The sequence below is a fragment of the Asterias amurensis genome, chromosome 22, assembly GCF_032118995.1.
Source record: "Asterias amurensis chromosome 22, ASM3211899v1".
Classification (NCBI taxonomy): domain Eukaryota; kingdom Metazoa; phylum Echinodermata; class Asteroidea; order Forcipulatida; family Asteriidae; genus Asterias; species Asterias amurensis.
Genome location: NC_092669.1, coordinates 3,870,744 through 3,885,080, shown reverse-complemented (window position 1 = coordinate 3,885,080; position 14,337 = coordinate 3,870,744). Strand labels below are relative to the sequence as shown.

Genomic DNA, 14,337 nt, shown 5'->3' with positions numbered 1-14,337 from the left:
AAAGAACTACGAAATTTCCCCATTGGTTGTGCGTAACACTTGTGGCGTACACGTGTAGTGTATTAGGCATAATTTATTTGGTGGCATGCTGCCAAGTTTGTTGTACTCTGTGCCATAGCGTGATATGCATAGAGCTATATAGCTATGCAGAACGCTGCGAAAACGATTTCATTTCAATCTTCAGCGTCAAATTGTTCAAAATGTTACCCTTCTGATGGCTTAGTGGTCAATGTGGAATTGAAGACGAAGTTTCGCTGAGATGGCCACCTACTTCAGTGATTCATGGGACTTTTAATTATGTGAGAAAACAACAGTACAAAATGACGAACATTGGTCATGTTTTGGTTAAACACCGAGAAGAATAGAGAGACGTTACATCGATCGACCACTCCCCCCGGGTGAAGGGCGTTTTGGGCCCACGGAATTCACGTCAGTATTACGATATCTATTACTTCTTGAACTTAGCATAATCATCAATTGTTTTGATTATTTGTTAAAACAACTATCCAAGTTATTTTGAGTTAAATATTTTTGAAGAAAAAAAATCTCTGAAATCTCTAACATAAGCCCTTTCAAACTTTCTCTAGTAGTAAAGGACGTTACGTAAACTAATCTATTTCTACCTCCATGCACAGACATGGATGTTACAATACAAAACATTCAAAGAAAACAGAATGGTTAAAGCATAAGGCCCAAGCAATTAGGAGTGGTCTTGCTAAAATAAACTGCCGGATTAAACAAAACTTTAGTACAAACAAATCAATAAAACAATCCAGATTTTCATCTTCTTCTTCTCTTCGTCCCTTGTCCTCGAACAAAAGCACACTTCCCAAACTCGCATGAACTTGAAACTTCGCACATAGTTAGATATGCATTAGGAGTGGAATAATGTGTTAGTTAGGTCATGATGACGTCATCCATTCTTGAGTAATAAAAATTCAAATTATTATTTCAAAAAATCATTATTTTTGATCCACGTTTTTTTTTTTTACTTTTTTTTTTTTAATATTATCAATAGAGCGCGAAAAAGCTTCATGAAGAATAGTCTTCGTTCAAGGCGGTTAAAACATACATGCCCCTTACAGTCTTTTCTTCAGTCGTCAGTCAATATTTCCTAAGTTCATATTTCCTAAACTACATAAGCTATTTTGACAATCTGTACATCATATGAAAGGGCTTTACGTACTTGACAGAAATGGATATGTTGGTGAACTTTCGTTGACCTTTTGACCTGTTTAAACGGGAAGTGACTGTGAAATGATTTGAAAGGGCGTGGTTTATTGTCTTTTAGGTCGAAATAAACATCCTTTGATGCTTTACCATCACACCATACAAGTCTGGCAAAGGTCTGGTTTAAAACAAATATTACCGATGACGTCACCAAACATACACTTTTACTAGATGACGTAATCATGTGGTTTTGACAGTTTTTGTAATTTGAATCATTTATTACAAATCTTGAGAACAAAGCAAGGTGTAATATTTGTTTTTTTAATCCAGGCTTTTACTCCCGGAAACCGAACACCTTGAGTTTGTTCACAAACTCTCAATCTCTAGTTTTTTATTGATACTTCTTCTTCTTCTTCTTCTTCTTCTGTACGTCCCTTGTCCCCCTACAAAAACATCTTTCCAAACATCGTATGAACTTGAAACTTCACACATAGTTAGATATTTATTAGGAGAAGAAACCGTGTGAGTTACGCCATGATGACGTCATCAATTGTTGAGTTATGAATATTCAAAGTTTATGAATTCAAAAAATCATAACTTTTGATCTACATAAGGGATTCTTACAATCAAAACATCATCGGAATCGTCATTGAAAACTCCGTAAACGCCCCACAGACATGACCCCATTTCGATGTTGTCTTCTGGCTCAAAAACGAGGTTGAAAATTTCAAAATTCACGTCTAAAGAACAACGTAAATCCCCATTGGTATGTGCATAGACATTGCACGTAGGCATACACACAACGTGTAGTGTATTAGCTGTGCAGCAGAGTCACGCTCCAGTGATCATCCATAGAGCGCGAAAAAGCTTCATGAAGAATAGTCTTCGTTCAAGGCGGTTAAAACATACATGCCCCTTACAGTCTTTTCTACAGATTTGAAAAGGGCGTTGTTTATTGCCTTTTAGGTTGAAATATACATCCTTTGATGCTTTACCATCACAGCATATAAGTCTGGCAAAGGTCTGGTTTAAAACAAATATTACCGATGACGTCACCAAACATACACTTTTACTAGAGTAACCATGTTGTTTTGACAGTTTTTTGCAATTTCAATCATTTATTACAAATCTTGAGAACAAAGCAAGGTGTAATATTTGTTTTTTAATCCAGGCTTTTACTCCCGGAAACCGAACACCTTGAGTTTGTTCACAAACTCTCAATCTCTAGTTTTTTTTTTTTTTTTTTTCACAATAAGGTTACTTCCGTCTTTATGCAACACTGGTTGATGATGTCACCAAATATACAGCATTTCGTCACAGACTAGTCTGAAAGTGTAAATAATTTGTCAACAAGATAGCTTTCGTTTCTGTCAGGTTTTTCCTTCTAATTGCCACTTTCCCAGAACGACGTGCAAGACCATCGTGGTTCGGGCTCACTGTATGAGGCCTACTTGGGTGACGGGGGGTGGGGGGGGGGGTAACGACTCGATCCTAATTATTCGATTATAAGACACTGTATTCGATTATAAGACACTGTATTACCTTTAGTAATTATTGTCAAAGACCAGTATTTTCATTTGGTAGGCTCATCTCAACATATTGCATAACATAAACCTGTGAAATTGAATCAATTGGTCGTCGAAGTTGCGAGAGAATAATGGAACATTGGTTTCATGTCATCATGGCACATGTCCTCAAATGAGGACATTATTTTGAATAACTCATTAACGGATCAATTAAATAAAAAAAATCACATGACTTTAACTACCCGATTTAAATCGAAAAGCAATTTTAGCACTTAGAAAATAAATTGCGCATGTGGGTTGGTAACTTCCGAAGACAATTGGCTCTCATCTTCCACCACGACTTGAATACTGTGGAGAAGACACCAGTCCTAATAAGTGACCGATTACACCATGCAAGGTTAAAGGCAGTGGACACTATTAGTAATTACTCAAAATATTTTTTAGCATAAAACCTTTCTTGGTGACGAGTAATGGGGAGAGGTTAGTGGTATAAAACATTGTAAGAAACGGCTCCCTCTGAAGTGCCATAGTTTTCGAGAAAGAAGTAATTTTCCACGAATTTGATTTCGAGACCTCAGATTTAGAACTTGAGGTCTCGAAATCAACCATCTAAACGCACACAACTTTGTGTGAGACAAGAGTGTTTTTTCTTTCATTATTATCTCGCAAGTTCGATGACCGATTGAGCTCAAATTTTCACAGGTTTGTTATTTTATGCATATGTTGAGATACACCAACTATGAAGGCTAGTCTTTGACAATTATTACCAATAGTGTCCACTGCCTTTAAAGGGAGGAGGGGACAACATCAATGAGAGCTTAACCTTAAAATATTACTAGCTGAGGTGCTGTAGTTTTTGAGAAATGAGTGAAAACACTGGTCACACAATAAGTTCGTCTCTTAAGACAAACATTATTTCAGCATGTAAAACATAATGTTCGTGACCTTGTGTGACTCATTTCTCAAATACTACATCACCTCAGTGAGTAATATTTCAAGGGAAGCTTTTTATCACCACTTCAAACCGTGTAAGTTTACTTAAGATTAGTGGACATTGTGTTTTGTGTTCTCAAAATAAAAAAGTACCAGCCCCTTTCTCTCGAACCTTGGAGAAAATTGTTATAAAACTACTCTATAATTACATCTAAATCAATGGATAAAGAAACCGAAAAAAATGAAAACCCAGTTTGCTGAATTTGTCAAAAGCTTGATTCAGATTGCGTTTCTCACGGGTTACAGTTTTCCCCAAAACGAATGATACTTTGTTCCTTTAAAGGCGGTGGACACTATTGGTAATTACTCAAATATTTATTAGCATAAAACCTTACTTGGTAACGAGTAATGGGGAGAGGTTGATAGTATGAAACATTGTGAGAAGCGGCTCCCTCTGAAGAAGTAACATAGTTTTCGAGAAAGAGGTAATTTTCCACGAATTTGATTTCGAGACCTCAAGTTTAGAATTGAGGTCTCGAAATCAAGCATCTGAAAGCACACAACTCCTTGTGACAAGGTGTTTTTTCTTTCATTATTATCTCGCAACTTCGACGACCGATTGAGCTCAAATTTTCACAGGTTTGTTATTTTATGCATATGTTCAGATACACCAACTGTGAAGACTCGTCTTTGACAATTACCAATAGTGTACACTGTCTTTAAACGAAACACGAACTTTGATGCATTATACTTGGCTTCCTGTCTTTGCAATTTAAGGGGCGAACTTATGTCAAAGAAATATCAATAAAACAAAATTCGTACTAAATTCTTGACACATAAAAGCCCACTTAATTTACTATTGTTGCCGGAATAAACCCCGCAAAATAGCATCTATTACGGTCAACTTGTTCACACAATGGACATTAGAAGATCGTTTTTTTTTTTCACGTACCGTACTAGGTCAAGGCATCTATAGGCAAAACTGAAAGGGCTGTGGCCATATTGAATTCTAGGTGTTCTATAAATTAACCTTGTCAAAGACCAGTCTTCTCACTTGGTGTATCTCAACATAATTACGCATAAAGTAACAAACCTGTGAAAGTTTGAACTCAATTGGTCGTCGAAGTTGCGAGATATTAATGGAAGACAAAAACACCACATGAAGTTGTGAGCTTTCATGATGCTTGATTTCGGGACCTCAGAACCAAATTCGGAGGTGGCGAAATCAAAATCAAATATTTTCGTGAAAGTTACTTCTTTCCCTGCAAACTACGTTACTTCAGAGGGAGCCGTTTCTCACAATGTTTTATACTATCAACAGCTCTCCATTGCTTGTTAGCAAGTAAGTTTTTATGCATTTTTTATTTATCTATTATTATTATTATTATTATTATTTATTTATTTATTTATTTTTTTTTTGGGGGGGGGGTAAATACCAATAGTGTCCATTCCTAAATAGGCTAAATCGTTTAGTCATTTCATAAATTAAAATTATTTTCTGAACGTTCTTAGTAATTGCGTTTCATTCGCTGCAAAAGGTGTAAAAGATCCATGTTGCAGGAGTGTCGAACGAAGTTATACCAATGTAGTTGACAGTAACCCTCCTGGTCTCATCATGCCACTCCAAGAAGGGGGTAACCTCGCCCCCTTTACCCACCTTGATGGTTCCATGGTCGTAGGTCAACCAGAACCGACGGTACTCCAACTCGGACATGATGCCTGGGGTTGATTGCATATCGAATTGGTAAGGACAGTGTTTATAGCATTCGATGGCCGACTTGGTGTTCCCCCATCCACCGATTACTGTGTAATGGAAAGGCAATAATAATAGTCAGAATGTATTTTTGTTGCTTTGCATGAAATGTTTGCCTTAATAAAAACAGGATTTCCCAATTTCCATGTGATTTTCAGGATAATCAAACAACAGCTGAATACAAGTAGCAATCAATATGCAACAAATAGAAATTTTGTTGGTAGTCCTGTTTTTATCAATTTGCATCGGGGATAAAGAATATTAATTTTTAGTTTTTACCCATATACACCGATGTGTGTAGCACTGTATACTCAGTACTTTCCCGAGTCCTGTGGAAAAAAAAAATCACAGGCATTTTACTCGGGTGGGATTCGAACCCACGACCTATGCAATTCTAGAGCAGTGTCATACCAATATTCTTTATCCCCGATGCAAATTTAACATCTATTAGATCGTTTGCAGTACCCGCTGCTAAAAACATAGGATTCGAACTGCATGCCTCTAGCTACCGGGCAATCTCGGCGGTCTAGTTGGTATGACACTGCTCTAGAATTGCAAAGGTCGTGGGTTCGAATCCCACTCGAGTAAAATGCCTGTGATCGTTTTCACAGGACTCGGGAAAGTACTGAGTATATACAGTGCTAACACACATCGGTGTATATGGGTAAAAACCAAAAATTAATATTAATAATATTAATAATAATTCATCTTACCTATGTGAAAGTATGACGTCTCATCCGCAAATTCAGAGAGAGACAAATCGGCGTCATTTGTACCTTTTAAGGAGAAGTCAAGTCTGAATACGTCACTTGACTGGAGCCGTGGATAGATGAACTTATAGACGTAATCACCTGTTACATCATCAACTTGACATTCTGTGAATGACATTTTATATTTATAAAGGTTGCGGAAAGAGGCATGCAGACACATTTTCATAAAGCTGTTTAACTAAACAAAAATAATTACATTAGAAACATTCCCCTAACAATGTTTTGTTCGTTAAAGAATTAAATGAAAGTTGTTTTGCCCGAGTCTCTTCTTGAAGACAGATAGAGCTTACTGGTCGAAACGTTGGATGTTGTTGAACTGCCTCCTAAGAGCCCCCACAACCGAGATAAAACATTTGTGTATTGCACCGCGGGTAATTTCAAGCTTGATTGCTGACCTAGTCTGTACATACCTCCATGATATTCTTCATCAAAGTACATCCAGCCGTTAGATGGTTGCAGGTCAGATTTATCTCTGGCATACACAGCGAAGTTTAACTCGCAGACTTCAGCATCTTCGCAGTAGTTGAAGGACTTACATGCATCTTCTTGCAGACAGAAGACCGCACAAGTGACTTCAGAACGAGCCGTAGCGCTGCGGTAGACTTTACCACGGAGTGCGTGATCACGTATTGGGCCGTGGTAGAAAGTATGTTGAGTTCCTTTTCTTATTTGGTCAGTACGGGTGTCGTTTTGGCATGGGATATTGAATCCACCAGAAGCGACTGCAGCGTAGACTAACAACGAAACAGCATTTAGAAATACAGAGATACCCATGACGTCACGCTGTACTGTACCATTGTGAGCCGAGATGAGGTTGAATTACACGCAAAAACACCTTTCAAATATAAACACTCTTTCTATCTTTCTCTCGAGAATAGCGACAAACCGTCACCGTGGTCATCAATTAAAGTGGTTAGACTGCAGGACTTGCAATCAGAAGGTTGTGGGTTCGAATCCCCAGCTAACCGCTGATTTCACAATGTCTAGAATAAATATTGTCGTCTAGTTAATGAATCACAATTTCTTGATTTGTGTAATTCATAATTATAGACGTTAAACCAAGGTTTGTGAGAGAGATTGGCTGTTGCCAGCTTGGTGTTTATATCCCCTTGTGGGAGTTTGCCGAGTTCCCTTGCCGGGAAGATCATCTACACAAACAAGAGAACTTGCTCACGAGTAACATAAGTGCCCGTTTCTACAGCGTTATTAACCGACGTTGCCCTGACACGCAGATGATTCGATCGGTTGTATCTTCTACCGCAGCCTTTACGTACAGTGTTTGATCAAGGACTGAGTTGATTCCCTTATTATTGCCAAAACATCATAATTACGAGTCTCATTTGTGTATATTATGTCGAGTTGACTCTCTTGGTTATTTATAGACGGTACAATTAAAACTAAATTATGAAAACAAATCACGGGATGTTTACATGCACTACACTCGTTCACCATGGAAACTAAAATTACTACAAAGCTGGCAGCATGTTTCGATTTTTAAAGCCATTGGACACTTTCGGTAAACAGTATTGTCCAAAGGCCCACACTTCGTGTATCACAAGTTATATAAAATAACAAACCTGTGAAAATTTAGGCTCAATCGGTCATGGGAGTCGGGAGAAAATAACGGGAAAACCCACCCTTGTTTCCGCACGTTTCACAGTGTCATGACATGTGTTTACTATAAATACGTAATTCTCGTTGTCGAGAATTGATATTGTTTTAATGTTTTCTCAAAAAGTAAATGTTTTCTCAAAAAGTAAAGCATTTCATGAAATAATATTTTAAGAGAAGTCTTTTACCATTATCTTATGTAAACCCTGTAAGTAATTTGTAGATCTGTGTGTGAACTTTTTTTTTCTTTTCTGTTCCGAAAGTGTATAATGGCTTTAAAACAAAAACATTGGTTAATAAACGTTTAATTATACCGTTGTTTCAAGCGCACATTCAGTATTTTCCTACAAGATGGGGGAGAACGTTTGTATTTTGAGACCTGTTATGGTTTACAAGGTGCTGTAGAATCAAACCAAGAACACCAGGGCGAACCACTTCTCTTTTCGATAAGTTCACTGGGTTATTTTACTCGCGTTACACAAAACACGGGACCAACGGCTTTACGTCAAATCCGAAGGACGAAGCATCATGGTTAAGTGTCATGCTTTAGGACACAGGTGTCATGACGTTCACAAAGTAATAGAAAAATCCACACAACCTCGAGGCTTGTCATCTATCACTATTATCTATACTTTTTTTCCTACCGTGCATGCAATGCATAACGAATGCTTTCATTGACGCCTATTAAAGCCCAAATCCTCCAATCTTAGGCAACGTGTCCCTTGAACAGTACGCATGTATACAATTAACTTAAAGGGTCTATGTAACTTTTGTAGGACAAAAAACACAATGTCCACAGATTTACACTAAACTTACACAGATTGAAGATAATGATAGTAGAAAGCTTCCCTGAAAATATTACGTGCTGGGGTGCTGTAGTTATTGGGAAATGAGTAAAACAATGTCATGAAAATAATTTTCGTCTTACGAGACGAAAATTATTTTAATCATTTTACAAACGTATTTTCATGACATTGTTTTACTCATTTCTCAAAAAACTACAGCACCTCAGTAAGTAATATTTGAAGGGAAGCTTCTTTCCACTATCATTATCTTCAAACCCTATTAGTTTAATTTAAATGTATGTAAATTTTGAAAAGGTACCAAAATCCTTTAAAGCAGGCGACTTTAACATTATATAATCAACACAACTTCTGTTCATCATGTTTTTGGCTGTATCATGAAGAGTCTTGTATACACGTTGTACGTGCTAAATTTTCATGACAAACTGTTTTACTCATTTCTCAAGAATTACAGCACCCCAGCAAGTAATAATTTTAATGGAAGCTTTATACAATCATTTTCGAACCGTGTAAGTTTAGTGTTAATCTGTGGACATTGTGTTATATGTGTCGTGCAAAGAGTACCAAACCCCCGTACAGCAAATCGATAACAGATAATCAATTTCTTGTGACCCCATTACACATATCAATCAATTAATTTACAGGGAGTCACGTCACCAAAAACAATACACCTGTTCGGGATCAAAGCGATTTTCATCAGAGCTTTATAAAAACTCGGACAACATATCAATATCACCATTTCAAGTCCCTCCTGAAGACGAGCAGAGCATACTGTCCGAAACGTCGAGACGATCTTCTCAGAGCAATTACTCACTCAAGAGTCCCGAAAACTTACTACTTATTTGATGGTATCTTCTTATGTTCTCATTGCCATTTCGATCTGATTGAGTATTTTTGTACAGCAGGATGTTTCGTTTAAGCGTAGCTCTTGTAGCGGTTCTGCTGTTGCAGTCTGTGTTTGTTGTGGACTCGCTAAGGGTGAGTATAGCACGTTGTGACCGAGCGTAAAGCGAAGTGGACTATTGTTTCGGATCAGGGTCCAGTTTTAAAGTGTAAAGTGTCGTCCAAGCGGTTAAAGCAATCGCAAAACATCGGTTAACAGTATTGTCCAAAGACCCACACTTCGTGTTTCACATACCTATACATAAAATAACAAACCTGTGAAAATTTAGGCTCAATCGGTCATCGGAGTCGGGAGAAAATAACGTGAAAGCCCACCCTTGTTTCCGCACGTTTCGCCGTGTCATGACATAATGTTTTTGAGAAAATAATAAAACAGATTTAGATTCTCGATATCGAGAATAACGGATTTATTTTAAATATATTGTTCTCAATATCAAGAATTGATATTTGTTTTAATGTTTTCTCAAAAAGTAAAGCATTTTATGGGATCATATTTCAAGGGATGTCTTTCACCATTACCTACTGTAATTCCTGTAAGTTATTTGTAAATCTGTGAACTTTTAATTTTTGTTCTGTTCAGAAAGTGTCCAATGGCTTTAAGATCACCGAATTTACACCCCTAAAGCAAGACACTTAACCATTGCTTCGTCCTTCGGATGGACGTAATACCGTTGGTCCCGTGTGTTGTGTAAAGCATGTAAAATAACCAAGTGCACTTATCGAAAAGAGAAGGGGTTCGCCCCGGTGTTCCTGGCTATGGCTGCTGAGTGCCGTAGCACCTTGTATACCCTTAAGTGCTACATAATTGGGTCTCAGAATTCATCACTGCAATAACACATCTTTCTGAAAATGTGTATATACTCAGCGCCTTGAGTACCTTGTTTGGTAGATACGTGCGTTATAATAAGACTTTGATATATGTTCCCATCGAACGTCTAGAACTGTATCTTTTTCATAAGAACTATTTTATTCTTACTCGTCTTTTCACAGAAACGAAGACCAATACCAAAACCTGTGCCGACGACACCAACAGTTATCGAGGAGAACGCAACACCAGTAGTTGAAGAGGGTAAGGTTTGTTTGTTTGTTTGTTTGTTTGTTTGTTTTTATGTCTGTCTGTCTGTCTGTCTGTCTGTCTGTCTGTCTGTCTGTCTGTCTGTCTGTCTGTCTGTCTGTCTGTCTGTCTGTCTGTCTGTCTGTCTGTCTGTCTGTCTGTCTGTCTGTCTGTCTGTCTGTCTGTCTGTCTGTCTGTCTGTCTGTCTGTCTGTCTGTCTGTCTGTCTGTCTGTCTGTCTGTCTGTCTGTCTGTCTGTCTGTCTGTCTGTCTGTCTGTCTGTCTGTCTGTCTGTCTGTCTGTCTGTCTGTCTGTCTGTCTGTCTGTCTGTCTGTCTGTCTGTTTGTTTGTTTGTTTGTTTGTTTGTTTGTTTGTTTGTTTGTTTGTTTGTTTGTTTGTTTGTTTGTTTGTTTGTTTGTTTGTTTGTTTGTTTGTTTGTTTGTTTGTTTGTTTATTAAATGCACAGGGGTAGATTTCACAAAGAGTTAGGATTAGTCCCAACTTAGGACTAGTCCTAGGAGATATAAGAAACGTATACGGCTAGTCCTAAGTTAGGACGAGTAACTCGTCCAAACTCGAGATAAGACTAGTCCTAACTCTTTGTGAAATCCACCCCCTGGACACCTTTGGTAATTTTCTTAAACCAGTTTACACTCAGTTCTCTGTTGCTCGTTACCAAGTATGTCTTTATAATAACCAATATTTGTGGGTAATTACCCAAAGTTTCCATTGCCTTAATTGACAACGAGGTTATAAGTTTAAGCTTTTAAAAATGAAAAAAAAAAAAAAAAAAAAAAAACATACTGATCAGTCATTCGCATTTTGGAAGTTGGTCAAAGGCTGTTTATTTGTGATAGTTAAAAACGATGCGTACTTAACCGTGAAATGCTCTAAAATAATGGATTAATACAACCATCGATTGCGTATGACAGCAATTAGTATATTGACCTCATTATTATCATGAATAATTATGTCAACAAGGGCATTCGTAGATTATCACACAAACAAACAATAATCAATCAATAATTTTACCGTGGGAACTGTTTTCTCTTCTGTACTGCAAATAAAGCTTGTATTAGTATGTTCCATCCCTGCCAGCCGATCGTGGATAGAACATGGCGTCGTTATTCCATGAATTAGTCCAAATTAAATACACTATAGTTGTGTAACCGGTATGAAAAAAAAGTATTTTAATGGCACTGGACAAAAAGTAGTGACTCAAAAATAAAAGTTAATCGGTAACTAGCATTGAGAGATCCTTTGATAATACAAAACATTGTTAGATGTTTTTTTTTTGTCATACCAATCATTCTATGATATTTCTTTGAATCCTAATTAAAGGGAAGGTACACGTTTGGTAATTGTCAAAGACCAGTCGTCTCACTTGTTGTATCCCAACATAAGCATTAAATAACAAGCTTGTAAAAATTTGAGCTAAATTGGTCTTCGAAGTTACGAGAAAACGATGAAAGATAAAACACCCTTGTTGGACGAATTTCAGACATGACAAAAGATTTCTAGCAAGAAGTCCTTTATTATTTTAGTGATAAATTACCTCTTTCTCAAAATCTATGCTATTTCAAAGCGAGCTGTTTTATACTATCATCAGCTCTCCAATAGTCGTTACCAAGTCAGTTTATAAAGACAGTGTACACTATTGGTAATTGTCAAAGACCAGTCTTCTCACTTGGTGTATCTCAACATATGCATAAAATAACAAACCTGTGAAAATTTGAGCTCGATCGGTCGTCGGAGTTGTGAGAACTATGAAGAAAAAACACCCTTGTCACACGAAGTTGTGTGCTTTCAGATGCCTGATTTCGAGACCTCAAGTTCTAAACTTGAGGTCTCGACTCGAAATCAAATTCGTGGAAAATGACATCTTTCTCAAAAACTACTCCACTTCAGAGGGAGCTGTTTCTCACAATGTTTTATACTACCAACCTCTCCCCATTACTTGAAACCAAGTAAGGTTTTGTGCTAATAATTATTTTGAGTAATTAACAATAGTGTCCACTGCCCTTAAGCTAATAATTGTTTTGAGTAATTACCAAATGTGTACCTTCCCATTAACTTTCACTTTGATCAAACTTCTTTACAGATGTGTGTAAACTGCCTAAAGAAACTGGTCGCTGCAGAATGTTTTTTCCGAGTTGGTACTACGATAACGAAGAACAGACTTGCAAGACATTCACATGGGGCGGATGTCAAGGAAACGGGAATAGGTTTGAGACGGAAGACGCCTGTAAAGAAAAGTGCCCCTCCAAGTAGGCTGTGAGAGATGTTTTCGATCCCTATACAAACCAATGCAGCCAAACAGAGGCTGAGGTGAAACGTATAGTCTGGTATATTTGTGTGAATTCTTAAAGGATTCTGGTACTTTTTCAAAATGTCCATAGATTTATATTAAACTTACAGGGTTTGAAGATAATGAAAGTGGAAAGCTTCCCTTCAAATATTACTTACCGAGGTGCTGTAGTTTTTGAGAAATGAGTAAAACAATGTCATGAAAATACGTTCGTAAATGATTAAAATAAAATTATTTTTATGACATTGTTTTACTTATTTCCCTAAAAATACAGCACCTCAGCATGTAATTTTCAGGGGAGCTTTTCTACCATTATCTTCAAACTGTGTAAGTTTAGTGTAAATCTGTGGACATTGTGTTTTTCCTTACAAAAGTTACATAGACCCATATTTGATGCATATTTATGTGTGTTCTTAGAGGCACTGGACACGTTTGGTAATGTTGTTGGTAGAACCGTATTCTCATTTGCCGTGGCTCAACACTATGCATAACATAACAAACCTGTAAAAATTTGAACTCAATTGGTCGCCAAATTGCGAGAGAACAATGGAAGAAAAAACACCCTTGTCGCATATGGTGTAACTTTCAGATGCTTGAATTCGAGACCTCAGCTAAGGTCACGAATTCAATTCAAATATTATTCTAGTAAGAAATTACTTCTTTCTCAAAAACTACGTACTTCAGAGGGAGCCATTTCTCACAATGTTACTCCCAACTCAATTGCTCGAGCAACAGCTCTCAATTATTTCGAGTAATTACCAATAGTGTCCAGTGCCTGTAACCATTAAATGCAGAATGGGAACACAGCAGAGGCCAGCAGCCATGCTTGAGTTTAGGACGAGTAAATAGTTCTAACTTAAAGTTACTCTTTTGCAAGTTGCAGTGCGAGGCTGGGCATCTTCTTAAGTCCTAAGATTAATCCTAGGTTTAAGAAGAGTTGTGTGAAATCGACGGTAGCTAAATGGTTTACGTAGTGGGATGTTGACGCAAGGGTGTTTATGAAGAGGGGGGGGGGGGGCGATGGGGGGGGGGGCGATTTCACAAAGAGCTAAGATTGATCTTAGTATTGCAATGAATCGTAGTTGCAAACACAACTGCGTTGTCACATATACAAGTTATTATGGTATTTACTGCGACGTCGTATTGCGATGATTTTCGTTGCTGTGTGAAATCGGTCCCCAAGATTTATCTTACATGCATATCAAATTGTAGTTGCTAAGCAAACTACAATGTCTCAAAAAAAGTTATTATGATAATACTGACAATTCGTCTTGTGATGAATTTTATCGCTCTGTAAATCCGGCCCCAGAGCCCAATTTTAGTAAGACATGTAAGCACAAAAAGCTTGCTATAAGCGTTCATACCAAAAACTGACCTAAGACACAAAAAACATAGTCAAGTATTAATATTATATTCCACAAACTTAACATCGGCGACAGATGCCCTGCTCATTTTCTTTAAAGAAAATAAATAAATAAAATGTCATAACAGTTATTTCCTGCTTAAA

General features: G+C 37.3%; 2 protein-coding genes across 2 annotated transcripts; one reads left to right on the top strand and one right to left on the bottom strand.

Annotated features, from left to right (window-relative positions):
- Positions 1-5,151: 5,151 nt before the first annotated feature.
- Positions 5,152-6,270, bottom strand: LOC139953563 (C3 and PZP-like alpha-2-macroglobulin domain-containing protein 8). Its single transcript, XM_071953007.1, has 2 exons — positions 6,096-6,270; positions 5,152-5,432 (listed from the first exon to the last, which is right to left on the bottom strand). Exons 1-2 carry the CDS (start codon positions 6,268-6,270, stop codon positions 5,152-5,154), a joined length of 456 nt encoding a protein of 151 aa, XP_071809108.1.
- A 3,035-nt stretch (positions 6,271-9,305) lies between these two features.
- LOC139953903 (PI-stichotoxin-Hcr2k-like) lies at positions 9,306-13,816 on the top strand. The gene is made up of 3 exons (XM_071953506.1): positions 9,306-9,544; positions 10,460-10,538; positions 12,624-13,816. The coding sequence occupies exons 1-3, from the start codon at positions 9,473-9,475 to the stop codon at positions 12,791-12,793; spliced, it is 321 nt and encodes a 106-aa protein (XP_071809607.1). The 5' UTR covers positions 9,306-9,472; the 3' UTR covers positions 12,794-13,816.
- Positions 13,817-14,337: the final 521 nt, after the last annotated feature.

Excerpts from the sequence above, each read along its gene's own strand:
- LOC139953563 (XM_071953007.1), bottom strand. The coding sequence starts at position 6,270 with ATGTCATTCACAGAATGTCAAGTTGATGATGTAACAGGTGATTACGTC. Across the intron at positions 5,433-6,095 it reads GACGTCATACTTTCACATAG|TAATCGGTGGATGGGGGAAC; the intron begins GTAAGATGAATT and ends TCCATTACACAG.
- LOC139953903 (XM_071953506.1), top strand. The coding sequence starts at position 9,473 with ATGTTTCGTTTAAGCGTAGCTCTTGTAGCGGTTCTGCTGTTGCAGTCT. Across the intron at positions 9,545-10,459 it reads TTGTTGTGGACTCGCTAAGG|AAACGAAGACCAATACCAAA; the intron begins GTGAGTATAGCA and ends GTCTTTTCACAG. Across the intron at positions 10,539-12,623 it reads AACACCAGTAGTTGAAGAGG|ATGTGTGTAAACTGCCTAAA; the intron begins GTAAGGTTTGTT and ends ACTTCTTTACAG.